Raw genomic sequence first — 27832 nt, 5'->3', positions numbered from 1 at the left:
TATGACTTTTGACTTTGTGCCCAAAAAGAAACTTGCCAATCATGAGAAAGCCACTCAGGACCAGCAAAGTAGTTCCAAAACCCTAAGGGGAAATTAAAAAAAAAAGTGGCAAGCTAGAAACGTCGAGCTAGAGGAGACTCAAACAGTTTTACCTGTTAAGGACGACAACCCTATGGGTACTGAATTGCACGATACCAGTAAGAAAAGGGATCTGGTTCTAATGGATAATCTAGATATCCCTCTTAAAAAGCTTAGAGGTGATATTTCTTTTGTTTCTCAAGAGCAACTTATATTGGTGGAGGCTACTCAGTAGCCCTGGTAGGACCAATGATCCTCTTAAGTTGGAACTATCAAAGGCTTGGAAACTCTCAAATAGTTCGTGAAATTCACCACTTGGTAAAGGAGAAGCACCCAAGTTTTATTTTCTTAATGGAAACAAAATACAAAAGTGAAAAAGTAGTGAGTATTAGGTATAAGCTGGGTTTTGATCAAAGTTTTGTGGTTGATAGCATGGGGTGGAGTGAGGGACTGGCCTTCTTGTGGAAGGATCACTTTTAGGCCCATTTAGATACATATTCCCAAAGTCATATCTCATTGCTGGTGGATGATCACACAAACAATGGCTAATGATGTTTAACTGGGTTTTATGGCAACCTTGTGACGACAAAAAGAGGAGAGCTGGAGACTTTAACGAAATCCTCACTCAAGATGAAAAACAGGGTGGGGCTGCTCGACCTTATAAGTAGATGGAGAGTTTTAAAGAAGCATTAGAAGAGTGTGAGCTTAGTGACTTGGGCTTTGAGGGACCTAAGTATACATGGTGCAACAATAGGAAGGGTGGTGGTTTTACCAAAGAAAGGTTGGACAAAGCTCTAGGTAGTAGTACATGGATCAACTCCTCTTCCCAGTTCAAAGTCAAGGTTCTTGCAGTATGTATCTCTGATCATTGCCCCATTCTAATTTCTGCAAGTAATGAAATTGAAGAAATCAGACCTTGGAAAGCCTTTTCGATATGAAACTAGTTGGGCTAGAAGAGAAGATTTCCATGAGGTGGTAAAAAATGCTTGGAAAGGGCCTTTCAACTACAACAGTAAGATTTTTCTACTAGGGAGGGATTGAATAGATGTGGCCACACGATTTCTCTGTGGACTGAAAAATGTGTTGCACTGGCAAAGGGGTTCAATCAATAAAAAGCTGCAAATGATTAATTCATTGCAAAGCTCTAACAGAGAAGATTCTATACAAGAAGTTGAACAATTCCAACGAGAAGTAGAGGTCATGTTGGAAGAGGAACACATCAAGTGGAGACAAAGAGCCAAACAAAGGTGGCTGCAAGAGGGTGACTTGAACATAAAATATTTCCACTCTTGTGCGACTTAGAGAAAGAAGATCAACACCATTAAGAGCATCTCAGATGGGGAGGGAAACATGTCCACCAATCCTGAAGACATAAGTAGGTTATTTCACTCTTTCTTCCACAATTTATTTTCTTCCTCACAACCTTCTAGCTTGGATGTATGTCTCGAACCTATGTGTAACTGATGAAATGAATGAGAGTCTCACCAAGGAATTTACTACATGTGAAGTTAAAAATACCATTTTTAGCATGAATGCTTTGAGCTCACCAAATTCATATGGCTTTCCACCTGCTTCTATCACCACCACTGGGATGTAATTGGTGATGATGTTTGTAAATTAGTTCTTGACTTTCTTAACAAAGGGCTCTGGTCAAAGGGGTTAAATGACACTCAACTAACCCTTATCTCGAGGAAGAAAAATCCATTGCTTGTATCAGACTTCAAACCTATAAGCTTGTACAATGTTTTGTATAAAATTGTCGCAAAAGTTCTGGCTAACAGATTGAAGACTATCTTACTTGCTATTATCCCTCCAACTCAAAGTGCCTTCACTCTAGATAGATTGATCATGGACAACATCATTGTTGCCTATAAAACCTTGCATTCTATGCACAATAGGATGAGGGGAAACAAATATGATTTTATGGCCTTGAAAGTAGATATGAGCAAGGCATATGACAAGGTGGAATGAGACTTCTTGGTTGCAATAATGAAGAAAATGAGTTTTACTGACAAATGGATTGCCTTGATAATGAGGTGTGTAAGGACAATATCCTATTCCATACTCATCAATGGTCTGCCTCACCAAGCATTCCAACCTTCCAGGGGAATCAGACAGGGTGACCCTATTTCGCCCTATCTCTTTATTTTATATTCTGAAGCCCTCAATTCCTTACCCAACAATGCAGCAAGCAAAGGTGATATCACATGAATCTTAATTGTTCGAGGTCAGTTACACATTAACCCTCCTCATTTTTGCAGATGATAGTATTTTATTTTGTAAGGCAAACCCCCTGGAGTGGAACAAATTAATGCATGTGCTGGATGTTTATGAGAAAGCCTCTGGCCAGAAGCTTAATAAAGACAAAGCATCAATATTCTTCAGTAGCAACACCAAGTAGCATGTAAGAGAAATTATCACTATAGTAACTGGCATCAGATCCACCTAGTCATATAAGAAGTATCTTGGCCTACCAACCCAAATTGAAAAGTCAAGACCAAAAGCTTTCAAGAGCATCCTGGATAATGTGAGAAGAAGGATTAGTAATTGGAAGGTTAAATACCTTTCTCAAGCTAGAAATGCTGCTAAAGTCTGTCTTCCAAGCCATCCATACTTATAGTATGGGGGTTTTCAAACTCCCAAAGAATATGCTTCGAGAGATCAATAGAGTAATGAAGCAGTTTTGGTGGGGTCAAAGTGAGGAAATGAACAAAATTCACTGGATTAACTAGAGGCAGATAGGAAAGGCAAAGGCTGAAGGTAATCTTGGGTTTAGAGACTTGGAGAATTTTAACCTTGCTATACTAACAAAACAAGGTTGGAATATATTGGAGAAACCCCAATCACTAGCAACCAGGGTGCTGAAGGTAAAATACTTCCCCAGATGATACTTTATTTAAGCCAAACTAGGTAGGAATCCATCTTTTCTTTGGCCCAGTCTTATGGCAACAAGGCCCCTTCTTGAAGATGGACTATTATGGAGAATTAGAAATGGAAGTCTAGTAAGGATATGGAAAGACAAATGGATATCACGTCCTTCTACTTTCAAAGTCCAATCTCCACCTAAGATCCTTCGTGAGGAAGCCAAGGTGAAGGACTTGATAGACAGTGACACAAAGCAGTGGGATGTCTAGGGAATCCATTCCCTATTTATTGCATTAGAAGGGGAGGAGGTTCTTAAGATTCCAATCAATGCCTGTGCCAGAAGTGATAAACTGGTATGGAGATGCACCTCAAATGGAAAATTTTCTGTAAGGAGTGCATACCACATTCAAAGAGAGATACAAGACAAAAGAAAAGGACAATCATCCAGCAAAAATTATACATGATCCACTTGGTCTCAGATATGGAAACTCAAGATTGCAAATGCATGCAAAACCTTTCTTTGGAGGGCTAGTCTTGAACTCTTCCAACTAAGGTGAATCTGTATAAAAGGAAAGTGGTTGACAATCAAATATGTCCAATATGTCTGATTTGGCCATAAACTACTGAACATGTTCTCTGGAGTTGCCTTTCTGCTCAGGATGCTTGGGGTCAGTGTTCTAAAAGAATTAAAAAAAGTAGTATCGAGAAGAATTCCTTCAAAGAGATGCTTGAAATTGTATTCTCAAGTTTTCACGTTTATGAAGTTGAAGAGTTTGCAATGGTGGCTTGGAACTTATGGAAGATGAGGAATGCTTTTGTGTTTGGAGAAGATTTGGTGCATCCCAATGCCCTGGTGATCCATCCAATAAAAGTCTGAAGGAGTTCAAAGAGGTGCATCACAAGAATCCTCACTCAACAGTGATCAACTCAAATCCCATTTTATAATGGTCAGCTCTCCCTAAGGATACTTTCAATGTGAATTAGGATGCTGCCATCAACAAAAATCTATGTAAAGTGGGCATTGGAATGGTGATCAGTGACTGGAAAGGTCAAGTGTTAACTACTCTTAAAGCTGTAAGAGATCTCTATCCTGATGCTTATTTTGTTGAAACAGTAGCTACTCTCCAAGCGGCAATCTTCAGCTCTAACCTCGGTTTAAACCAAATAATCTTGGAAGGGGATGTATTGAGGGTTGTTAAGGCAGTGGAGGAAGAGGAGGAGAATTGGAGTAGTGTTGGACTAATTTAGTGACATCTAGAAATGTCTTTTTCACATGAAGTGGTCGATTCAACATATTCTTAGTGAAACTAATAATGCTGCCCATGAGCTTGCTAAGAATGCTTTATGTTTACAATATGATATTGTAGACATTGGAAATTATCCTAATTGTATTCATTCCCTAATTTAAAGGTTATTCTCAATAAAAGTTGGGCTTCTTTCACAGAGAGAGAGAGAGAGAGAGAGAGAGAGAGAGAGAGAGAGAGAGAGAGAGAGAGAGAGAGAGAGAGAGAGAGAGAGAAAGCTTTGGGCTTGAGGACAGAGGGTACATGAGTTTTATCATCTCAAATCAGTTCTATAATAAAGATATTAGATAGCGTATATACCCTCTCCCATTGGAGGGTGTAAATTTGAGATTCTTACCGCATCTGGCCCAAAACTTCTCTCAAGTCATGAATATAGTCATAATTCAAGAAGTTAGGTCCACTCACATTTTTTGTTGTTTTCTAATCTTTAGAATGGATTTGCTTGGAATAGCGGAAAGGAAAATCTAGGGAGGAGTCCATTCCATAAGGAAAGATGAGTGGCGATGATAATTGAAGGCAAACATAGTTCGCTAGTTATTTGTCATTTGCATCCCTGTTGCTAATGCAGGTGCTTGGAATTCATGGATTCTCTAGTAAAGGGGAAGTAAGGTGGAACTCTTTCATAGGTTGGTTTAATAGAAGTCCCAATTGAAGTAGGAGTCGCTACTTATTTTATGGCTTTAATTTGAGCTTCATATCCCAAATCTCCATAAAATATGTATGACAGGTTAAGATGATCAGCTTTTGTGCAGCGATAGCAAGTTAAGGTACTTTGGATGTTATAGGCTTGTACTGCCACCATTTCACAATATATATTGTTTAGGAAAGCTAGTCTTGAGATTATTGTTTTATCCTCCAGACGTTCTTCTTATGAAAGTGGAAGCTTTATACTCTAACAGGTCCATTAAAGTCTCCTTGATATGGCATTTTTTAATATTTTATATAGTTATGTTTTGATTGTGTGTGAGTCTATTTTACCTAAGCAAATGATAGACTTATAACTAAAAACACTAATATGACAACCAAGATTTGAATGTGACTTTTACACCACATCCTGTTTCAAGATTAATTCACGAAAAAAAATAGATAACCTTAAACTATAAGTATTTTACATTTTATATTTTAAATTATCAAAAATAATATATTACATCCAAATCACCTATTTTTCTTTTAATTTATCTCAACTGTAATAATTGAATTATGATGCAAGGTATTAATTTTAGTGATTTGAAGAAACAATGTATTATTTTCAATAATTTAGGATACAAAATCCAAAACCTATAATAATTTAACCATCCAAAGTGTATCTTTTCTAAAAAGGGATAATATTTGTATATGCAGAATTTTGTTTTTTAGCAATTGTCATAATGCTTTTTGCTATTATATTTTCCAATCTCATACTCTCATTTTTATTTTATTTTATAATTCTCCACAACCCTAATCTTCTCTATCTCTAATCCATTAGGCCTAATGTCGCGTACATTAATCATAGTTCTTAATTTTGTTTCATTTCGGCCATTCTATCAGGAATTTTCCTTTCCAATGTAATACTCAATACACTATACCTCATCATTATGTTTTGTTCTAAATTTCGGTCCATTCTAGCCGAAATTGGCATTCCGTTTCAGTATTTAAATTGGAATGATCACCAGAATGGAATTTAGAACATTGATCTTATTCTGCAACATACAACACCGAATGGATGAGTACAATGACGATAACTCGTTATGAGATGACATTCATTGATTATGATGTTTTGTTGTGTTAATTTGGTAATTGAATTTCTCATTTTCATCGATTGCCATTTCTTTTTCTTTTTGCATCAATTTTTCAGTTTTGTGTAATTTAAACACTTCTTCTTATGCATAATAAAATATATAGTTTAATCACAAATTTATCAGATCATTTTATCCTCATCATCCCATGCATGATAAAATTAATTTGGTTTGGAAATGAAGAATATTTTTTAAAGTAGCTTAATGTATGATATGGTGTCAAAAGATGTACGTGCTCACTTATGTTTTGGAAACACATGGATTATTTTGATTGAAAGGAAATTGTATCATAAGGGAATGATGAATGCTAAACTTTCAGCTTTGTACATTTATTTTCCTCTCTAGATTACAATGAGGTAGTGCCTCTATATTTATACAAGAAGATTGAAAGAATATTCCTAGTACTTGTGCAATGTACAACTAGCAGAGTGTTGATTATAATTGATGGTTTGTTGCAGTAATTTTGGATTGTTGTGGGTGGTGCCTTGTACGTTGCATGGGTTGAGGGGTCTGCTGCATGGAATCTGCAGGAGCACCTCCTGCATTCTACTGCATGCACTCTGTGGACTCCTTTGTATTTGCTGCAAGCTGTGCACCTTGGCTTGCATGGGATGCATGTATGGCTTAAACAAACCCCTTCAAGTCAAGCAGTGCTGAACATAAGCGAAGACTTGAACATATTAAATTGAACCTTGCAGCAAATAAGGGCTTAGTGAGAAGGTCTGCTAGCTACTCTTTGCCTGAGATAAAGCCATATACAGTGACTTATTGATGACCCTATCACGCACGAAATGGAAATCGATTTCCATGTGTTTTGTTCTTGCATGGAAGACAGGGTTAGAGGACAGATACATAGCTCCCAATTGTCACATAATAAAGTTGGAGTAGTGGTGAGTGGAATACCAAGGTCATCGCAAAAATGTTGAATCCAAATAATTTCAGCTGTTGCATTGGCTACGGCTTTGAACTCTTCTTCAATGGAGGACCGGGCAATAGTCTGTTGTTTCTTGGAGGACCATGAAATTAAATTAGAACCAGAGAAGATACAATATGCACTTGTTGATCTTCTTTGGTCGGGGCACCCTGCCCAGTCCGCATCCGAGTAAGCTGTGATGTTCATTGAGCTTGATTTGGAGAAGAGAAGGCCATGATCAAATGTGTGCCTTAGGTACCTTAAGATCTCTCTTTAGAGCTTGCTAGTGTAGTACTCTAGGGGCATGCATGTACTGGCATACCTTACTCACAATAAAAGCCAGATCGGACCTTGTAAAAGAGAGGTACTGGAGTGATCCAACAGTGCTCCGATACGATGATGGGTCCTCAAAAACATTTCCAGTATGCAAAGTGAGCTTCTCTGATGTGGCCATTAGTGTTTTGATCGGCTTAGCTGCACTTATGTTGGTGCGAGCTAGTAAGTCAGAGATGTATTTCTTCTGTGTTGAGAGAAGTCCAGTTGTTGTGTATGTTGCCTCAATACCCAAGAAGAAATGTAAGTCCCCAAGCTCGATGATTGGAAATTCCGGTCTTAAGGCTTGAAGTAGATTGGCAATGAGGGTGACATTTGATCCTGTTATAAGTAAATCATCTACATAAACAAGTATATAAACAACATCATCACCATGAGTATACACAAATAATGATGAGTTAGCTGAGGATATGTGAAAATCGAGATCAACCAATTTTTGACTTAGGCATGAATACGGTGCCTTTGGTGACTGTTTAAGGCCATAAATGGCCTAGCGCAGCTTACATACATGTGTTGGATATTGAGGATGAGTAAAACCCGATGGTTGTGACATGAACAAGGTTTCATATAATGGTCCATGAAGGAATGTATTTTGCACATCATATTACTTAATTCTCCAACCTCTATTCACAGCAAGAGCCAACACAAGTCTTAGTGTTGTTGCCTTAACAACATGGCTAAAAGTCTGGTCATAATCAATGCCAGATTGTTGGAGGAACCCTTTGGCCACTAAACATGCTTTTCTTCTTTCAATTTTACCATTGGCAAGTCTCTTTGTGCGAAAAATCCACGTGCATGAGATCACGTTGGCAGCTTCTAAGATGGGGACAAGTGACCAGGTGTCATTTGTTAGAAGGGCATTAAATTTAGTTGACATAGATTGTCTCCACTCTGGATATTTTTGAGCAACTGAGAAACATGTAGGTGTTTCGGGGATCATGGAAGCAATGGATAAATGAGCTCGAGGAGGTGGCCATGGGATTGTGTCATCTGTAAACTGACGAGGTCGAGATGAATTACTTTTGGAGCGTGTCACTATTGAACTTGTTTGCTGCAGATTGTCATGGTTGATGATCGAAGAAGATGAAGGAGGTAGAGAAGACGATGTAGTTGGGGGTGGGCCTAGAATTGATTGAGTTCTTTGGACTTGAGTTGGGTTAAGGTTAATGAATGGAAGTGATATAAATGTTGGCTCAGTGACATTTGTGGGCTTTGAGATGTTGGCAAATGGAAAGGTATTTTCATTATGCTGGATATCTTTATAAACATATATTCTCTTGGTGGGAATATGATAGCAAATGTAGCCACTATAGGCTGGGCGTAGGCTGAGATAAACACACTCCAAGGCTAGGTAATCAAATTTGTGCTTATTGAATGGTCGTGTTAAAGGCCAAATGGTCGACCCAAAGACATGTAAATGTTTGATGTTAGGATCAGTTTTGTGAAGCAGGAGATGTGGTGATGAGTTGTTAAGGGAAGATGATGGAAGTATGCTTATGAGTCATATGGCATGTTGGAAAGCATAGGGCCAAAAAACTAATGGGATGGAAGCATGTGCAAGTAGGGCTAATCCAGAATCAACTATGTGCCTATGCTTATGTTCGATTATTCCATTTTGAGTATGGGCATGAGGGCAAGTTATGCAATGAGTAATGCCAGATTTTGAAAGAATTTCAGAAAAGGGTATGAATTCCCCACCCTAATCAGTTTGCATTTGTTTGGTTTTTGCATTGAATTGTAGCTCAACATATGCCTTAAATTTAAGGAAAATAGATAAAGCTTGGGACTTATGTTGCATGGAAAACAACCATATATATCTTGAATAGTCATCTACAAAAGATATATAAAATCGAAAGCCCTAATTTGAAACATGAGGTGAAAGACCCCATAAATCACTAAAAATTAACTGAAAAGGTTCAACAGATTCGTTAACTCTAGCATAAGCAGGTTTTCGGTGATGCTTTGCCAAAGCACATGCATTACAGAAATTCATGGATGAAAATACATCAAAAGGAAGACCATGTTTAAGAAGAACATATTTGACAATCTTGATGGATGGGTGACCAAGGCGTGAGTTCCATTGTGAGAGAGATGAAAATGAGCTTGAGTTTGCTTGGGGCTGTGATGAGAATGTGTAGAGTCCATTAGGAGCTGTTGTCCCTTGGAGTAGTGGAGTCCCGGAGTTGCAATCCTTCACATAGAATCACTCTAGGGAAAAATTGAAAGAAGACATTGTTATCAACACAAAACTGACGAACTGAGATTAAATTCTTGGTAAATAAAGGAATACAGAGTAATTAGTGTAAAATAAAAATAAGTTTGGAATGAGGAGAAGAGAAGAGAGCTAAACCAGAGCAAGTTATTGGAACAAATGAGCCGTCACCAACTTGGAGTTGATCAATACCATGATAGTCTGCAGCGTGAAGGTTCAAATTAGCAAGATCACTCATAATGTGATTCGTTGCAGCTGTGTTAGGATATCAAGCATTGTTTGGGGTATAGGTGGAGGCAATATAGTGAGCCGAGGCAGGGGCTACAGAGGTGTAAGCTTGGTTGAAATGATAGATGCAGGTGAGGGCCATGTGACCAAGCCTATTACACACTTGACAAATAGTTTGGAGTCAGAAAAGTTAGGGGAAGAACCAATATGAGAGTTACCTGGAAAGGTAGAGGGACCACAACCACGACTGTTTGGACGCTCTCCACCCTTGTTGCAACCATAGTTTTGGCGGCCACATATTGCACAACCACGACTCGAAGGTGGGGTTCGTGAAAAGAAGTTGGCTGATATTTCTGGAGAGGTAAACAAGGAGGCTGTAGCAGCTTGGTGCTGTAACCTTCCTTCATGGGAGAGGAGATGACCAAGAAGGGACTTAGTGGAAATGAGGTTTATTCTGGTTGTTACAGATGACATTAATGGGTCATAATCAGGTCCACGACCAACTAATAGAAAAAGGGACGAACTCATTTGAAGGGAGAGGACATCCAGCTGCAGCCATTATATCTACGAGACCTTTACCTTTTGAAAATAAACAGAAATGGAATCAGATCCTTTCTTGAGAGAGGCAAGCTGAAGTTGAGTTTGGATTAACCGAGCTTGAGAAGAAGAGGCATAGGTGGATTCAAGGGATAACCAGACTTCACAAGCCGATGCACAACCCACTACTTGAGCTATAATAGACTCAGACAAAGAAGAAATCAAAGCTGACATGACCAATTGGTCTTATTGAAGTCAAGTGTCATGTTCAGGATTGTGTGAGTTATTAGGAAGAAGAGCTGGTAGAGCTGGGTGAGAACCATCGACAAATTTGAATAGTCGTTGGCCCCTTAGATAAGGAACTAGTTGAACTTTCCATAATAGGTAGTTCTCAAGGTTGAGTTTAACAGATAGAATATGGGAAAAGTTTGGTAAAGGTAGAGAGGGAAGGGAGGAAGGAGAGATGGTAGCAAAGGTGTCGGACATGGTGCACTATGAGGAGGGGAGGAAGAAGATGGACGATGAGTCCTAGGTATGCTCTGATACCATGCTAAACTTTCAGCTTTGTATATTGATTTTCCTCTTTAGATTACAATGAGGCAGTGCCGCTATATATATACAAGAAGATTGAAAGAATATTCCTAGTACTAGTGCAATGTACAACTAGCAAAGTGTTGATTATAATGGATGGTTTGTTGCAGCAATTTTGGATTGTTGTGGGTGGTGCCTTGTACGTTGCATGGGCTGTGAATACTGCTGCGTATGCTGCATGGGCTGAAGGGTCTACTGCATGGAATCTACAGGAGCACCTCCTGCATTCTGCTGCATGCACTCGGTGGACTCCTCTGTATTTGCTACAGGCTGTGCACCTTGGCTTGCATGGGATGCATGCATGGCTTGAACAATGAAGTAGGCTAATTACATCAATGTTCATGAAAAATGAGGATACCATTATCATGTGATAAGTGAGATGACAAATAGTTAGACAACCATGCCAAATGGTGTGAGCTATTATCCAAACTCTCTATTTGATTGGGTAATGATATACCTACAAGTCTCTTGTAAATCTTTTACAACCTATTTTACAATTGATTAATGCAAAAATACCACTTCATTATAAATGAAATCCAGTTTCCTAAAACTGTCCTTAATTTAATATAGAGTTATAAAAGAGTTCGCTAATTATTTTCTTTTGAATGTGCCACCCAAGAAGTGCTTTGAATCTTGGATGAGCAAATAGCATTTTAGATATGTTTCACCAACCCTATAGCCACAACTCACAAGGTGGTTTTTGAATGAATTATGTGTCGACCTAACCTCAAGGACACGAAGGTTAAATGTATTGTAATGGTTAAGGAAATTATATGATATTGTGATTAAGATGAAACATCCAAAATGATTTAGGGTACAACCAAACAATGATATGATGTTGTTCTTCTACAATACCGGGTGTTGTATTATTGCATGAGTAATGTTATATACAGTCGTGGAGTGGGTAAACACCCTGCAATTATTTTGAAAAAAAGTAAAATTCACTATTAAAAAATTTATTTATATTTTTATGTAGATTTCATATTTATTTATTTATTTCAAAGTAATTGAGCAACACTTACGCAATAATCATTTCTATCTATAACAATTATTAAATATTTATTGAGAACAGTTCTTGATCATGTCATCTTCAGGCACACCTAATGACGTGACACCTTTCAAGTAAATATCATTTAAGTAGTTGATAAAAAAAAAAGCTGCTTGAAATATACCGTGATTGGGGACGGTATAGTTTATGATAAAAAGTAGCATTGCTCGTATGTATTGAAATGAGGGCTCTTATTTCACAAACCCTTCTGATATTTAGGCCATAAACTGATCTCTGACCTTTAAAAATGCAGTTTTACAGAGGGACTTGCATTAAAAACAGATGACTAATAGTGACAATTAACGAGAAGGAAGTTAAGCTTTACTTATAGGCAACTCCGACAGTCTAAGCGTACATATATATAGGTAACTCAAAACATGCAAGTTATAAGAAAAAGGCAAGCTTATAAAAATAAAACATATTGAAAATCAACTTCACCACCATTTACAGAAGTAACACGAACAAAGAACATCAGTAGGATGAGGAGCCTGTGTTCTCTGGGCAGAGCTTCTTGTATTCCAGACAGTAGTCTTTTACTACTGGCTCCATATCATCCATAAGCTTCTGATACTTCTCTTTTTTCTTCTTGAATTTCTTCATATATTTCTTAAGGGATCTGGTCACCTTCTCTATAGAATGGATCACCCCCCTCAACTCAGACTTATTTTCTTCAAAAAGCTTCATGATCTCCACAATTTCCTTCGAGGGCTTGCTCTCTTGTGCGGTAACTGAAAAACATATCTGAGGATTCCTGAAGAGGACAAGTCCCAAATCTATGTCAAATTTAATCAATATGCCTTTAGGCAGAACAAGTACTATTACTACTTCGCACATTTCTCAAGTTTCCACGTCCATAAAGTTCTCTAGACAAGTAATCTCTGAAAGATTCTGTTCCTCATAAAGATAGAATACAACATTGCAATGGAAAATACAGGTGATAAATTGTTTGTGGACTTGGAAGCTTCTAAAATGTATATGACATAATAAATTGTGGATAGCTTCCTAACAAGTGCGAACCTCCTAAGATATGATGTCTTGTTTCACCATATTGCTCATCTCCTCTCTATCTTTCTATCTTGACCTCTAGGAAAAAAGCATATGCTTTTAAAGAAATTGGCTCAATTGTGTTTATATTTTCTAGGGAAAGCACGTGGAAGAAGAATAAAAGGTGAAGATTTTTAATTCATAACTAGGCATAAAAAGGCATCTCTTACTGTATCGTTGCCTTTCTGATTCTCACACCACGTAAAGAAAATATTCACATGCGCCGCACACAGTATGTGTGTGGGTGGATGAGAGTCGTTTTCTTTATGTGTCTGTGGTGTGTGAAATCCAATTGGAATCACTATTCCAGCATGAAGCTTGCAACATCCGGTCAAGGAAATCCTTCCTTGCTTAGGATATGGGGCTCAAACCAACAAAAACTTCATGATTTTTTTTTATAGGTCAAGCCAACAAAAACTTCATGATTAAAAGCATAACATGCAAAAACCAGAAATTTACAACCACGCCAATATCCACAGAGACAGCAAGAGAGAGATACCCAAATCCGAGAGAAATGATTCCATTGTCTCTTAAAATCCCACCATCCAGAGAGACAGCACCATGCTTTATACAATGTCGGGCTTCTAACATGCATTCCATGGTTTCATATACTTGGACCTCCCTTAGAAGACAATAGAATAAGGTCTCCCGAAGGCCATGGCCTGCAGCAGTTCTTGTGTGTAAATGACCAACGTCCAAGTCAATCATATTAACTGCATAACCAACGAAACCCATTGGCACCTTCCCACTTGAAAAGGTAGGATACGGCAAGGCAAGCTTCCTCTGAGGGTCACTACCTTCAAACTCTCCCTTGTAAGCCCTGCCAAACAGTCCAACAATTTAATACTTTGCAAACCATCTCTTTTGCAGAAACTTTTTTTAAAAATAAGGCCTTGTTTGTTTTCCAAAAACATCTCATCTCATCTCATTTCATCTCACTTCATCATTACAACTTTCTCAAATCCCCACACAAAATAAAATAAACAATTCAACTTTTTCAAATCCCAAAACAACAATAATATTAAAAAATATATTCTAACAATATTTTATTCAATTTTTTAACTTTAATCTCAACTCATCTCATCTCATCTCATCTCATCTCATCTCTGAAAACAAACGAGCCCTAAATTGCTGCCATGAGGAATGATGATGAAACAAACAATAACTACAAAAATACAGGAATAGAAATCATAAAACAAGACCTTATATCTTCAAGGCATACAATAAGAAATCGGCCATATATAGATTTTCCAAGTGCAGCTGCTTCTGCATGAAGAGCATGTCTACAATGCACTTCTCCATCGTGTTCAAACTTCTCAAGAGCACTTGCAGCTGCAGAGGATCTACAGACAACAGCAAGCATTTGATCTTCACCCAAGTACTCTGCTAATATCCTGCATATAGATCAATCCAGAGAGGGGAAAAATTTTCCTCTTCAATCTCTACACCTCTTGGCAGCAGCTATAGATTTTAACAGGCTGTATTCATAAATACGTTGTATCTTTTTTTTTCCCTAACTAGGCATTCCTTTTGTATACATCCTGTGTGTTTAGGCTATGCCTTTTGCCTTTTTGAATATAGTTTTCAATTACTCATAAAAGAAATATCAAGAGGGGCGAAGAAAGAAAAACAAAAGTGGAAATGACCTGCTAAGCTTATTGAGGCGAACTGTACCAAGAAGTGCAACCAGGCCAACTATCTCTTCCATGAAATGGTTTTTTAGCCCTTGAAAGGAGAATTCTCTTGAAAGACAACAGAGGACAGATGCTGCAGAGTGATTGTTGCTTTGTATCCGATTTATCAGTTCCTCTTTTGTGGGTGGGGAGTTTGGAAGACAGGGCTCAATAGAAGCTGTGTATAAGTCATGACATCAGAGGCATTGCAAGTTAACCACTTCATTTATATATTCGGTTTGTTAGGGAAAAATGCTCATACAAACCAAAAGTACAAAAGAATATTAAAATAAGACCACAAGCAACATCAAATGCAACATTCTCAAATTTGATAGTGAATTTGAGACATTGCATTGTCTGCTGTGCCACCTATTGCCAGCATAGGGCTCCCGAGCAGATGTTTACATGAGATGTTTACATGTGCGACTTTTATCTAAACATACATTTTATTGCCTTCTGCAGTTTTTGTTTGCCTTCTTAGTAGATTAAATGTTGAAAAAATGCAACACAGCTCAGCATATACTTCTATATCTGCTTCACAATTTTGTGTCTCCGTAACTAGGGCCTAATGGAAATTGAATTTCCATAATGTGTTTCATATTTGAATTTTTTCTCCAAATGATGGTCATCATTGTCAAACTCCTTCAAATATGGATGCAAGTCCACAATAAAAGAGAGCTGCCATCTTAAAAAGTTCCTCACCCCACTATCTCCTTCATATATGTTCAATACAGATATATACTTTTAAGTTTAGTGGTGGAATTGGGGGGAGTGGTTTACAAGATGAAGATGCTGATGTTGACACAGATGGGTAACATGGGTTCACTGAAAGAAATTTCTACTTGCAGTTTCCATTCCTGGGAATGGACTTGAGTCCTTTCAATGTCAAGCTCCAAGCACTCTATATGCTTAAGTGAGAAGGAAAATGAATAATAACATGTGATGGTAAACCCAGACCTTGCAACTGAGATATGTCTTGCTCTATTTCTGCCTTACTATTATAGAGAAAATCCAGTTTCTTCTCTAGATTTCCAATGCGCGAACCAATTTGGAGTACTTCATCCTCAAGTTCCTAAATTAAGAAGCAATCAATACACAGTAATCAAATAATGACAACAGGGAACAAGTTTTTTACTGCATCTTTATCAGAACAGCAATCATAAATCTCAGATTAATTTCTGTACCTTCTCAATAGTTATCAATGGCATGATAAATTTTTCTGATTGTTTTAGAGAAGACGAATCCTCAAGAAGCATGACCTTTTCATTCGAATATGGAGACTGACTCTCATCATACTCCAATTTTGGGGATTGCACAAGGGAGACCTGCACATAAAGCTCAACAATAATCAATATCAAACTCAAAACGAAATAATAGTCACAGGAAAGTTGTGGCGACCTTAACACTCAGATGTAGCTCTGGGTGACAAGAATGAGAAGCTTCAAAGAAAAAACCCTTGTTTTGAGGGAGAGGAAGAGCAGGAACAGAATGGCATATTTGAAGCAGTGCGAAATAGAATCCTCTGATTGAATGACTCTGAATTTATACTTAGTGTAAAATTTCGCACACTTCTTTTCATCATGAAGTCTCCCAGAATTCACGATTTCAAAAATGATATTTTCTAGTTCACTACCCGGCAGTACAAAACTCAGGTACTTAAAATCACTTATGTATAATCTGAATGTATGTGAAATGCAATCATTTAAAAACTTATAGTTCTCGAGGGTATAGGTAGGGTGATCCTTTATCTCCTCTATTATTTGTTATCATAATGGAAGACCTTAGCAGAATGCTGTCAATGGTGGCTGGAGATGGCTTTATGACAGGTTTCTCAGTGGGAGATACTAACATGGCATTCTTAACACCTCACATTCATTATTTGCAAATGATGCGTTAATATTTTGTGGGGCGGGTCGAAGTCAAATCCAGTACTTAAAGGCACTCCTACTATGCTTTGAAGTTGTTTCTGGCCTATAAGTAAACTTCTCTAGTCACAAATGTTTCTGGTGGGGCATGTTGTCATCAACAATGTTTGGAGTTTGGCCAGGACTTTGGGTGCAAGGTATCATTTTTACCCATGAAGTATCTTGGTCTACCCTTGGGTGCCCCAGTCAAAGCAAAGTCTATCTGGCATAATGTAATGAGGAAAGTTGAGCATAGGTTGGCAAGTTGGAAGGCAGTCACACCAATTTAATAAAGAGTACTCTCTCAAACTTGCCAACTTACTTCATATCATTGTTCTCCCTTCTAGCCGGTGTGGCAAGCCATATTGAGAAGCTCCAACGTGATTTCCATTGGACTGGACTGGGTGAAGAGTTCAAATTTCACCTACTCAATTGGAAGAAGGTATGCTCTTCGTTCTCATGTGGTGGGTTGGAGAATGAAATCTGATGATGTCCAATCGGGCACTTCTAGAAAAATGGCTGTGGCGCTATCAAAATGAGAGGCAAGCCTTGTTGAAAGCAGTGAGTGATTCTAAATATAGTGGTGCTTGGAGGGAAAAACATTAGGAGGGGACGGGGTATTTCTTCGACACAAAATTTGTGGCGGAAGATGGGTCAAGATAGAGCCATTAAGGACGCCTTTGATTGTTTACAGAATTGCATGTAAACAGGAGGTTTCGGTTGCGGACATTATGGAGATTTTGAGTGGTTCTCTTCAATGGAATCTTAACTTTATCAGAGCTACCCATGGTTGGGAAGTCAGGATCTTTGCATAATTCTTCAGCCTATTGTTTTCCATGGAGATAAAAGAAATCAAGAAGTTGTGGGTTTCATTCTGAAAAGGAAAATCTTCTGTTCGCTCCTTTTATAGGTCCATCACCAATTAGGAGAACAATTATTTCCATTGGAAGAACATTTGGAAGTGTAGCTGATTGAGCTCCTCAGAAGAAGGTGGATTATTGTAATTGACTAGTGTTGCATGTGCAGGAAAAGTGGTGAAACAGTGGACCATCTACTTCTTCACTATTAGGTTGCCAAGGCCTTGTGAGATGATTTATTCAGCAGGGTGGGAATGGCATGGGTAATTCCTGTGGGTAATTCTGGGGAGGGTGGCTGATCAACTAGCCAGCTGGAAAAACATTCATGGTATTTAGCAAATTGCAGCAATTTGGAGTAAGGTACCCACATGCCTCCTATGGTGTATTTTGGATGAAACAAAATGACCGGAGCTTCGAAGATAAGAATGCTCAGTGGAGGACCTTAGAAGTCTATTTATCAGAGCATTATTTCTTTCAACAATGGCTACAAATATTAATGGCCCCAATCTTCATAAGTTCCTTGTATCAATTTCTTCCTCTTCTCTTTAACTTGTTTCTCCTGTTGTATATGTCCTGCATACTTGGGCTTTGCCAACATTTGTTTTTTTTGATAATTGGCTCAGCCAACATTCTTATTAATAAAAGATAAAAACTAACGAACATATGCAACTTCATGGCCAGACAGAACATAAGGCATTACTAACCCCAGACGTAATCTGCATCTCCTGTTTTTGAGCTTGAAACTCTTGCTTGAAAACAACTTCATGGCCAGACAGAACAGCCAGTGAAACTGCAGGGCAAGGCAGATACAATAAGTTAAACCAAAATTCACTGATAATATGGTCAATTAGTATCATTGAACTACAATATACTTGGTATACATCATTTGCTATCGCTGACAATGATGCCACTTATACTGAAAACAAAGCATGCTACATGATTGGGAAGAAGATTCTTTAAAAACCGGAAGTACTAATAAGTGCAAGAAAAAAATTTAAACAGAAAACTTTCTTTGCTACTTCTGGAAAAGAACTAAGCATAGATTCCTAAATTTTCCCCTATCTCTTCTCTTCTTTCTTGATTGCATGAACTTTTTTCTCCCAAACAAGTTTCACAAGATCAGAAGTATGAAAGAGGCCACTGCAAAAGAAAACCTTTACTTCCATAGCCTGCTGTTACTTTCAGAAGGCCACCAAGGTCAATGCATCCGTTATCATCAACCTACACATAAAAGATCTCTAGTTATGGAAATAATTCTTACTACAACTAGGATCAACTTTCAACTTGTTGAGCCTGATTCCCAACTAATTACTTACTATGCTCAGGATGAGAATAACATGCCAGAAAAAAAAAAGAACCTGACCTTACGCTTTGAACCTATTTGATCTTGTATGCAAAATCCTTCCACAACTAATTCAACTTCCAAGCCTTGCGAGATATGATTACCATATGCATCAAACATCTGAAGTAAAATAGATTGACTTACAATGCTTGTGAGCAAAAATAAATTTCGAGATACAGCAGAATACAAGTTATTATTGTCTTACAAACAATGAGTAAGATTGATTATGTGTACATATCTAAGATGATTATGCCATCTAATAGAATGATACATTAGAAAATGATGTCATAAAACTTCAAAACAATTTACCGTTTAAGAACATGTAATGAATGATATGTAGTGAATGTTATGGCAAATAGAAGTATGCTAAAACAAAATTAAGAACATGTTATTTTTATCGAAGATTATCAGATCATGTGCTTTAGCCATGTACCAGTTCAATAAAATATACCATATCACATACCTTTGAGTGCGTATGAAACAAGGTAGCTTATTTCGATGAAAATAAAAAGAAAACAAATCGAGAAAGCAAGTGAAATAAATATTTGTGTACTATTTTACAGATATTTTGACAAAAAAATTATCTTCCTTTGTTTGATGTATTATATAATAGAATAAACGAAAGAAGTTCATTGCACACTCAGTACATTGCATATTGTGATCTCATTAACAAAACTTCGTGATAACAAGAAGTCAACAAATCCATGACTCATAGAGGGTTCTATGAAGTTGCAAAGATGCCTCCAAATGCGGTACGTAACAACTCAGGCCAATATTTTTAAGGTCAGAAAAAAGATAATTGTCTTGGGCCTGTAATGGGCCATTTTGGACAACCACACGAGCAATAGCTTTTTGAGTTGGCTAAGAATTTTTAATTGGGCCCATAGGCCCATGAGCTTATTTTAAGGCTCCCTAAGGTTTAGAGAATGATTTTGGATGGTATTAATGAACCAATATATTTTTTTTGATAAGTAAAAATATTATATATATCAAGAAGAGTAACTAAGTACACTGAACGTATACAAGAAAACACCTAGCTAGAGAGCTGCTAATGACCCAAAAAGCCCATGAAAAGCAACCCAAAATACAGCAAGCCCGAATTGGAATAAAACACACCTCCCCAACCCCAACCCCTTGTTTCCCGTAAGACTAATACTCCACCCGAAACTCCCTCTACAAGAACGTCTTCATAATGCCCTCCCTTTAGTCTTCCCTCGACTTGAGGTTTATGTCCTCCACCATGAACGCCACCCAGACCAACCAAAACAAGAGCCACCAAGTCGCTGCCACCACCCTCCTTTTTACACAAACCGAAACATATGGGTTCCACCATATGTGGGTCCCTCGCAGCCACTACAACACCAACGAAAACCAAGTGAAGCTCAAGCCCCACCCTAAACCATCCCATGCACGAAACTGTTGGACAATGCACCGCTAGACTCCAACCAGAGACAAGAGACCTCTTCCCTTGCTCTCACCAGCGTGCCTAGCCACTATGGTACATTCACATTGCCATTGCCTAGTCTTGCACCACCACTAGAGCACACGCAGACCACTGCTCAATAAGCTCTCTATCTCTCTCTTAGGTGGGGCATTAGTATGGTACCAGGTTGGCATAGCTAAGGAGTGCTACAGCCACAAAGGGATTATACAAAAGTAATTTTACAAACTGATGTAGTTTCATGTGATCCATCATATCTGCTTTACAATAAAAGTAACTTTACAATCTAATAAACCGCATCAGTTTGTGAGATTACTTTTGTGTGATCACATTGTGGCTAGAGTATTTCTCCATAGCTAACTATTACGGGTTGTATATGTATATGGATCTAAGTGTAGGTGTTATGGATCTAAGTGTTGTATATGTATTTATGTGAGTTTGGCCCCATATAAGGATAGATTATTTTGAGGGTAATTGTATTACGAGATGTCGGGAAATCGAAGTTGGGTCGTCATTGCAATGGAATTATTTTAGGGTTTATTATTGGGATTAATGACCAATAACCCCATGTGCTTTACCCAAATTGAGAATATTATGCAAGTACAATCTATCGTTTGATGCCGCCCCTTTCTACGTACCTAAGTCATGATGCATGCTATTTTTGACTTCCCGGATAGATTTATAAATGCCATGATTTACGTAGGAAAAGCAGTTCATGCAAAACATACAAGAATAGAGTAGATAGAGAAACATTGATTTAGAGCTGTGCAAACTCTTTAGAGTTGTTTCACGATACATTTCACATATTACCAAAACCTGCTGCTGAGAGAGAGAGAGAGAGAGAGAGAGAGAGATGCATGCCTAATTAACTTCATACAAATCATGTGTTTGTGTGTACCATATAAGAGGTATCAAGAGAGTTGCAATGCGTTTGTATGAATTAGACATATTTAATTAAGACTTTTTTCTGCTCAAGGTTGAAGGCTGCAATGTTTTGATGTTATTAAAGAAAATCAATAAAAAACAATACTTTGATAAACCCCAACAAAAGGAAACAGCAACTCTAGGGAGCCTATTCTTTTATTTTTTATTTTTTATTTTATGTACCATTTCAGCCATCCTCACAAGATAGAATATATTAAATTTTGAATTGCATTGTTAATTAAACACACAGAATTCCTATTCAACTAATAGCTGAATCACATCTTCGGGTTGTCAAAAAAACATGCATGCAATTCTGGTCATGAAAACACAAGAAATTCCTCCATACATACCTCTAATACGAGCTCCTTAGCAATACAGCCCGGAAGCAGTTGGTCATCCAATATTGGTGGTCGGGCCTTGACAAATTGTAAAGATCCAGGGTAAACTAATCCAAACAAGAACATACATAGAATTATTAATGTAGCAGAAGAAAGAGAATTTAAACCTCCTACCTGTTCAAATGGGCTATCTAAAATTGGACCAGTAGATACCTTGACACGGAAATGAGACGGAAGACAATTTATCCCTAGAGCATATCACCAAAGTTGCTTGATAATTTGGCCGGATCTTGTCTAACTCATTGCTTTCAATCAGTATATCCTGCAACATTATCACCCCAACAAGATGCTAACTGAAAACATACCTATATTTACAAGAATATTTAGTGCAATGCCTTCAAAGGGCAAGACGATATTAATGTGTACCATACCTCAACTTTGAGAGTGAATTTATTGGGTGACAGTTCAATCCTCATTTTCTCTACATCGACAAGGACACCCTTGATTGTCTGAAGTTTGATCATCACTTCCGGTGTTGATGTAAAAGGAATTCGATTGCCATAGATGTCATTACACGTCAAACAGAAAGGTGGAAAACAAGAACCGACCCTATCCAACAAGGTCATTTAATAAGAAAAGAAAGTAATAAATTATAAGTGGAAGTTGTAAAATACAACATCAAGCTTTAGATACAGACAAAACAATAGATGTCTACTGAAAAAACTCACAAGATCAAAATATTGCTTTCCGACTAAGGAGTTATTCATGTTACAACACATTACATTGACATTTATGAATCAACTGGTTCCATAAGGAATATCTTAAAAAAAGGGTTAATTAGCTCAAAAAATAAAAGGTGTCATACCTCACGCTAAAAGGTGGACTCTGTCCATCACTCAAAAGATCCCATTTTCCCACCTTAGAAGATGCCTTAACTAGCACTGCTTTGTCACAATTATTACAAGTTAACTCGTCCTGATGAACAAAATCCCATTGTATCAGCATACACAATTACACTAAGATCTAAAACTATATAATATCCTACAAAGGAGAAGACATGATGAGAATGGTACCCTGGTATTACTTACAACGTAGAATGAAAACGTATAAACACCAGCTTTTTGAAATAAATCTGGAAACTTGGAACCCAATGGAAAGATATATAAACCATGAAATCCTTTACGTGATGAAGGTGTTATCCGCTTTGAATAAATATGGTGAGATGAAGGTGTTACACGCCTTGAATAAATATGGCACACATCTTGAAGATCCTCAGCTTCTTCTCTGAATTTAATCTCCATTGACATTTCTAAATTACTCTTGACAATATCATTCTGGTCCAAGTTCTTTGAGATGCTAGAAGAAACAAAATTGGCAGGCCGTACAACAGCCACAATCTCTGAAGGAGGAACTTGTCCAGCATGAACTAGACCATCAACAGGTAGTGCCTGAATAAAGTAGAGGATTATACAAATCAGTATTTGAAAATGCTTTAATTTCAAACATAGTTGTTAGGAGGTGGCTTGAATCAGATGGAACAGTGCATGTGTCGTAGGTTCGCTCGAGCGAAGTCAGACAGAGAGTCTCGCTCAAGCATCGCTCGAGATTCAGCTCGAGCAATATGAAGTCAGAGAGCTTCGCTCGACACTCGCTCGACACTTAGCTTGAGCGAGTTCAAGTCAGAGAGCTTCGAGAGCTTCGCTCGACCCTCGCTCGACATGCAGCTCGAGCGGTATCCAAGTCAGAGAGATTCGCTCGACCCTCGCTCGACACCCAGCTCGAGCGAGTTCAAGTCAGAGAGCTTCGAGAGCTTCGCTCGACCATCGCTCGAGTGTTGGCTTGAGCGAAGTGCAGAAAACCTACGTTCGCTCGACACTCGCTCGAGTGTTCGCTCGAGCCAATGTTCACAGAAGTGAACATTACTGTTCCTATAAATACCAAACGGCGCCCACTTCCCTTTAAAAACTTCAGAAATCACTTTTTTCACTTGTTTTTAGTGTTTTCTTGAGAGAGAAGTTATAGAGTGAGTTTTAAGAGATAACTTCCTTGTGAAGTTTTGTTGTATTCATTTGTACTCCATCTTTGTTGATAGTGAAATCTCCGATACCGACCCCACCAGTGGACGTAGGCTCATTTTGAGTCGAACCACTTAATTCTTGGTGTTCTTTCTGTGTGATTGTCATCTTTTCTTTCGTTTAGTTCCGCTACTATACTTCGAGTTAGTCTTAGATATACAGTTATTTCCCACAATAGTGACATTTGGAAAATAAAAAATTCAACTATTCTGAAAACTTAGTTTCCATATATGTTGTTTTTTAGTAACGCTAGATACAATCATGACTTGTGCAAGCACCACGTAATCCGAAAAATAGTGGGGTTCACCATTAAAAAATTAATTTTTTCATGTGGGTTCCATATTTACTCACTTTTTTCAAAGAAGTGCGTCGTGCTTGCGCATTCTATGATTGCAAATATCATTTCTCCTTTTTTTTTTTTTTATAAGTTTCCCTATATGTTTTTTATTATCTACTCTTCACAAAACCAAACAAAGAGAACTAAGGACTCTAAAACCAACTATGTTCCAACATATATAAGGAGAGATAAGTAAATAAATACCCCATCAATCTCCAGCTCTTGACATTGTTTAACACTGAGCAGATCAATTATCGAAGGAGATTTCTGACGTTGTTTATCAACTTGGCAATTCCACTCGATACTTCCAATAGCTAAGCACTGATTTGAACGGCTCAGATTAGGAAAAATCATTCAATTTCATTAATATCAGGAAAGACTTGAGAATAGATAACCAACAAAGGAATGGCAAACCTTTCCAGAATCAATCACGTTGATAGGTAGGGACAAAGAGCCACAGATATTAAAACTGGCATCCCCATTGTTAAATGCAATGATGGAACCATTGTCATCAGGGATGCCTAGGGGCCTTGTACCCAAAAGAAATAATATCACTGAGAAAATGATTTTCAAGGATGTCTGCACAGTATAAGGAATTTTTACAGCAGAAAAGGCAAAAGAAACATACCTACATATAATTCGAGCTTCCCCTATTGAAAAGGAACAAAAAAGATTGGTCAAGTTATTATGGGCCTAAATAATTCTACCAGTCGGACTCTGATAACCTTAAAATACATGAAAAGACAATTTTACTGAGGGCAAAAACATGTCAGTTAGTTTTGAACTATTAAAATATAAAACCTGGTCAAACACACGTTGATAGGATCCCCTTTTTTGCCCCATGTCGCCAGACACCGTTTTGAATCCAGTGGTGGGGGGCAGCAAGGGATCGGAAAAATGGAAAGGTTAGTTTTGAACTGGCATTGTCAAATTCGACAACCTCATAAGCTGTCAAAGAAATCACTTACCGCCAGCATCCCCTTGGAATCCTTCAAGCAGGAAGTATTCCAGTTCCGCATAGACATTGTTCTTATGGCATCCAGCACATGCTCCCTTCAGAATTTTTATTTTTTGACCGGATTTCCATGATACTCCCTTCCTTTTCAAAACTTGGTGCACTCGTACGACTACAAGTTGAACAAGAAACAATAATATTAAAAAAAGTGAGAAATTAAGGGAAAAAATAAGTCAATAGAACTTTTTTATATGCAACACAATCATATTAAAAAGTGCAAAGGGACAAGACCCTAGTACACAAGAAGTATACAAATGAACCCATATTCATAATAAAAAGGAAAAAAACAATTAAAAAAATCTGAAAAGCTAGAAAAAAAAAAAAAAAAAACAAAGTATCAGGAGCTGCTATAAATGTATAAAGGGAGTTGAGGACTACGTTTGTTAGCTCTACTAGTTTCCAAATCTCCAAACCTCCCAGCATTCCGCTCTCTCAAAATACACTAAATTAAGCATAAAGAAGAAAACTTCCATGCTAACAAAACATTATCATGCCCCTTCTATATCACCGTTTTAGCATCAGCCAGTCAATCAGATAACAAACTCCTTGAATAGCAAACACCGTAAATCTCTCACTACTTCACAATGATGAAGTTCAATGGATTCCCCATTCTAATTACACATACTGCACCAATTCACCACAATGACAGTCGCTTCCTCACTTCCAGGTTGTACAGCAAAAAAAAACTTATACTATGACCTCACTTCAAACTTGTGTCCCTAGGATGGGATCCTCCATATACTAAACACACCTTGTATTATCTTGAAAACGTATAATATCTCATAAAAGAAGAGGAAACCAAATCCCCCTCCCAATCTTGCACAACTTTTGTAAAAAGGATATCGCATTGAGTTGTTCCATTTTGGATTTGCATGTTTTCTGCTACCCATACAGTCTTACAATCAGCAATATTTTTCTTTTGAAAAGTAATAAATAAGTTTTATGAATTGATAATTGATGCCAATTGGCCTGGCCCAAGTACACAAGATGTAAACAAGATAAACATCTATTTAGGATTTACAACCCATACAAGTAATTCATAACCACTACTAAAATCTGTCTTGACTGTCCAAAGAAACAAGGTGTTGATAAGGAAACTTCAAGTTCATCCATTGTCTGCTTTTCAAAAACCTCTATCACTATTCTCCCTCCAAATGCACCACAATAGACATATATGGGAGCCATCTTCCATATTGCTGCAACTTAGGCCCCTCCAACTTGCTAGAAAATCCACCAACCTTCTAGGCATTACCCATGCTAATCCTACTCTAGCAAAGAAGTTCCACAAGTTCCAGGCTACCTCACACTGAAGTAGCAAATGTTCTACAGTTTCCCAGTTCTTGCACATGCAGCCCCAATCCATCATAGATATTCTGCATTTTCGTAGGTTATCTATAGTGAGAATCTTCTTAAGAACGATATTTAGATAACAAAGGATGCTTTCAGGGCTGCCTCAGTAATCCAATAGTCCTCCACGAAATTGCATTAGATCCTTGGATGGTTAGAACTTGACAAATTGATCGAACAATGAACCTTATCCGCATTACCAACTGTAAATCTTGTAGAAGACAGTATTGTAAAGAACTCTTAATGGTATTTACTTCCCAATCTTGTGCTGCTATAAAAGAGACAACATTCCATTAAGAGGATCTATCTATTAAAGAATTTCAAGAGGTCAGATATTGAAGCTTCCTTCACCCGCTTAACCTCAAACACTACTGGAAGGATGTTTTGAGGCTCCTATCTCCATATCATGGATCATCCCAAAATTTGGCTCTTGATTCATCACCCACTTCAAATCAGTATGCCTGTCTAGACAAAACCCCCATCCTCATCTTATGTGCTACCACACCCCACCTTGTGTGGTTCATTCACCCTTTTTTTTAGGAGAATATTAACAAAATAGGTGAAGCCCATGTACACAGGATGTGTACAAAAGAAAACACCTAAATACATTCTAGAAAACAGAAAATGACAATGAAAAGTCGTGAGCGGAAGCTCCATTAAGCACTAAAGCAGAAAACCATTGCAATAAAGAGTACACAAAAAAATCCCAGATTGCCACAAAGGTGCGCTCCTAATCATTAAAACACCTCTCGTTCCTTTCCAACAAATGCACCATATAAGACACAAAGGAACCATCTTCCACACTGCAGTCACTTGAGAGCTACCATATAACCCCTCCAACACGCTCAAAGGCATCACCCAAGCCAACCCAACTCTGCTAAAAACTCCATCCCACAAGGCCTTTGTGACCTCACAATGCAGAAGTAGCTGATCCACAGATTCCCCATACTTCTTGCACATGAAACACCATTCCATAACAATAAGGCCACACTTCCTCAAATTATCCATTGTCAAATCTAAAACTGCCTTCCATATAACTTCCATTTCTTGTTGATATCGCCACAATCATTTTGCCAAAAGAGTTTGGATGAAAAAAAAGTTACAAACTCTCAACCCTCCCTCAAAGAGCAGTACATACTTTGCAAAATCCACTAGATGAAACTTGAACTCGTCATCCAACCAATTCTAGAAGAAATCACACCATGAGCTTTTCAATACAATTAGCCACCTTTGCGGGAAGGGAAGATAAGGACAAGTATGTGGGCAAATTGGATAGGGTGCTTTTAATCTAGGTAAATTCTACCCCATTTGGGAAAATGTATACTATTCCAACTAGCCAATCTTTACTCCATTTTTTCAATCACAATATCTCATATGGGCATTGTCTCGAAAGAAGCACCAAGGGAAGGCCAAGGTATTTCATAAGCAAGGAGGATACCTTATACCCCATGATACTAGTCAAATTCACCACATTAGAGAAGCATTGACCACCGGACCAATTTTGATTTTGCTAGATTCACTTTTAAACAAGAGGCAGCTTCAAAGTATAAGAGAAGTGCCCTCAAAGTTTGAATGTGACACTAGGTATCATCTAGAAATAAAGATAGGAACTATCAACGGTGCCATAGTTACAATTTCCCACTGAAAAACA

General features: G+C 37.9%; 1 protein-coding gene across 4 annotated transcripts in view; it reads right to left on the bottom strand.

The window, feature by feature from the left end:
- Positions 1-12176: 12176 nt before the first annotated feature.
- Positions 12177-27832, bottom strand: part of LOC109007579 (structural maintenance of chromosomes flexible hinge domain-containing protein GMI1) — a 42090-nt gene continuing 26434 nt past the window's right edge. For 2 of the 4 annotated variants that reach the window (XM_018987313.2, XM_035686298.1), the window contains 18 exons: positions 24788-24946; positions 24448-24469; positions 24234-24348; positions 24024-24140; positions 22496-22855; positions 22273-22382; positions 21839-22016; positions 21621-21729; positions 21420-21514; positions 18726-18824; positions 18517-18583; positions 18067-18152; positions 15786-15926; positions 15559-15673; positions 14575-14779; positions 14131-14322; positions 13428-13748; positions 12177-12635 (listed from right to left, as the gene is read on the bottom strand). In XM_018987313.2, the coding sequence (XP_018842858.1) occupies positions 12356-12635; positions 13428-13748; positions 14131-14322; positions 14575-14779; positions 15559-15673; positions 15786-15926; positions 18067-18152; positions 18517-18583; positions 18726-18824; positions 21420-21514; positions 21621-21729; positions 21839-22016; positions 22273-22382; positions 22496-22855; positions 24024-24140; positions 24234-24348; positions 24448-24469; positions 24788-24946 (2771 nt within the window). In that variant the 3' untranslated portion in view covers positions 12177-12355. The remainder of the gene's footprint in view (positions 12636-13427; positions 13749-14130; positions 14323-14574; positions 14780-15558; positions 15674-15785; positions 15927-18066; positions 18153-18516; positions 18584-18725; positions 18825-21419; positions 21515-21620; positions 21730-21838; positions 22017-22272; positions 22383-22495; positions 22856-24023; positions 24141-24233; positions 24349-24447; positions 24470-24787; positions 24947-27832) is intronic. The other 2 variants (XM_035686297.1, XM_035686296.1) reach the window with 2 other exon arrangements.

Source organism: Juglans regia, chromosome 16 (assembly GCF_001411555.2).
Source record: "Juglans regia cultivar Chandler chromosome 16, Walnut 2.0, whole genome shotgun sequence".
Taxonomy (NCBI): domain Eukaryota; kingdom Viridiplantae; phylum Streptophyta; class Magnoliopsida; order Fagales; family Juglandaceae; genus Juglans; species Juglans regia.
The sequence above is the reverse complement of the archived record's forward strand: the minus strand, read 5'-3'. Positions and strand labels throughout refer to the sequence as shown.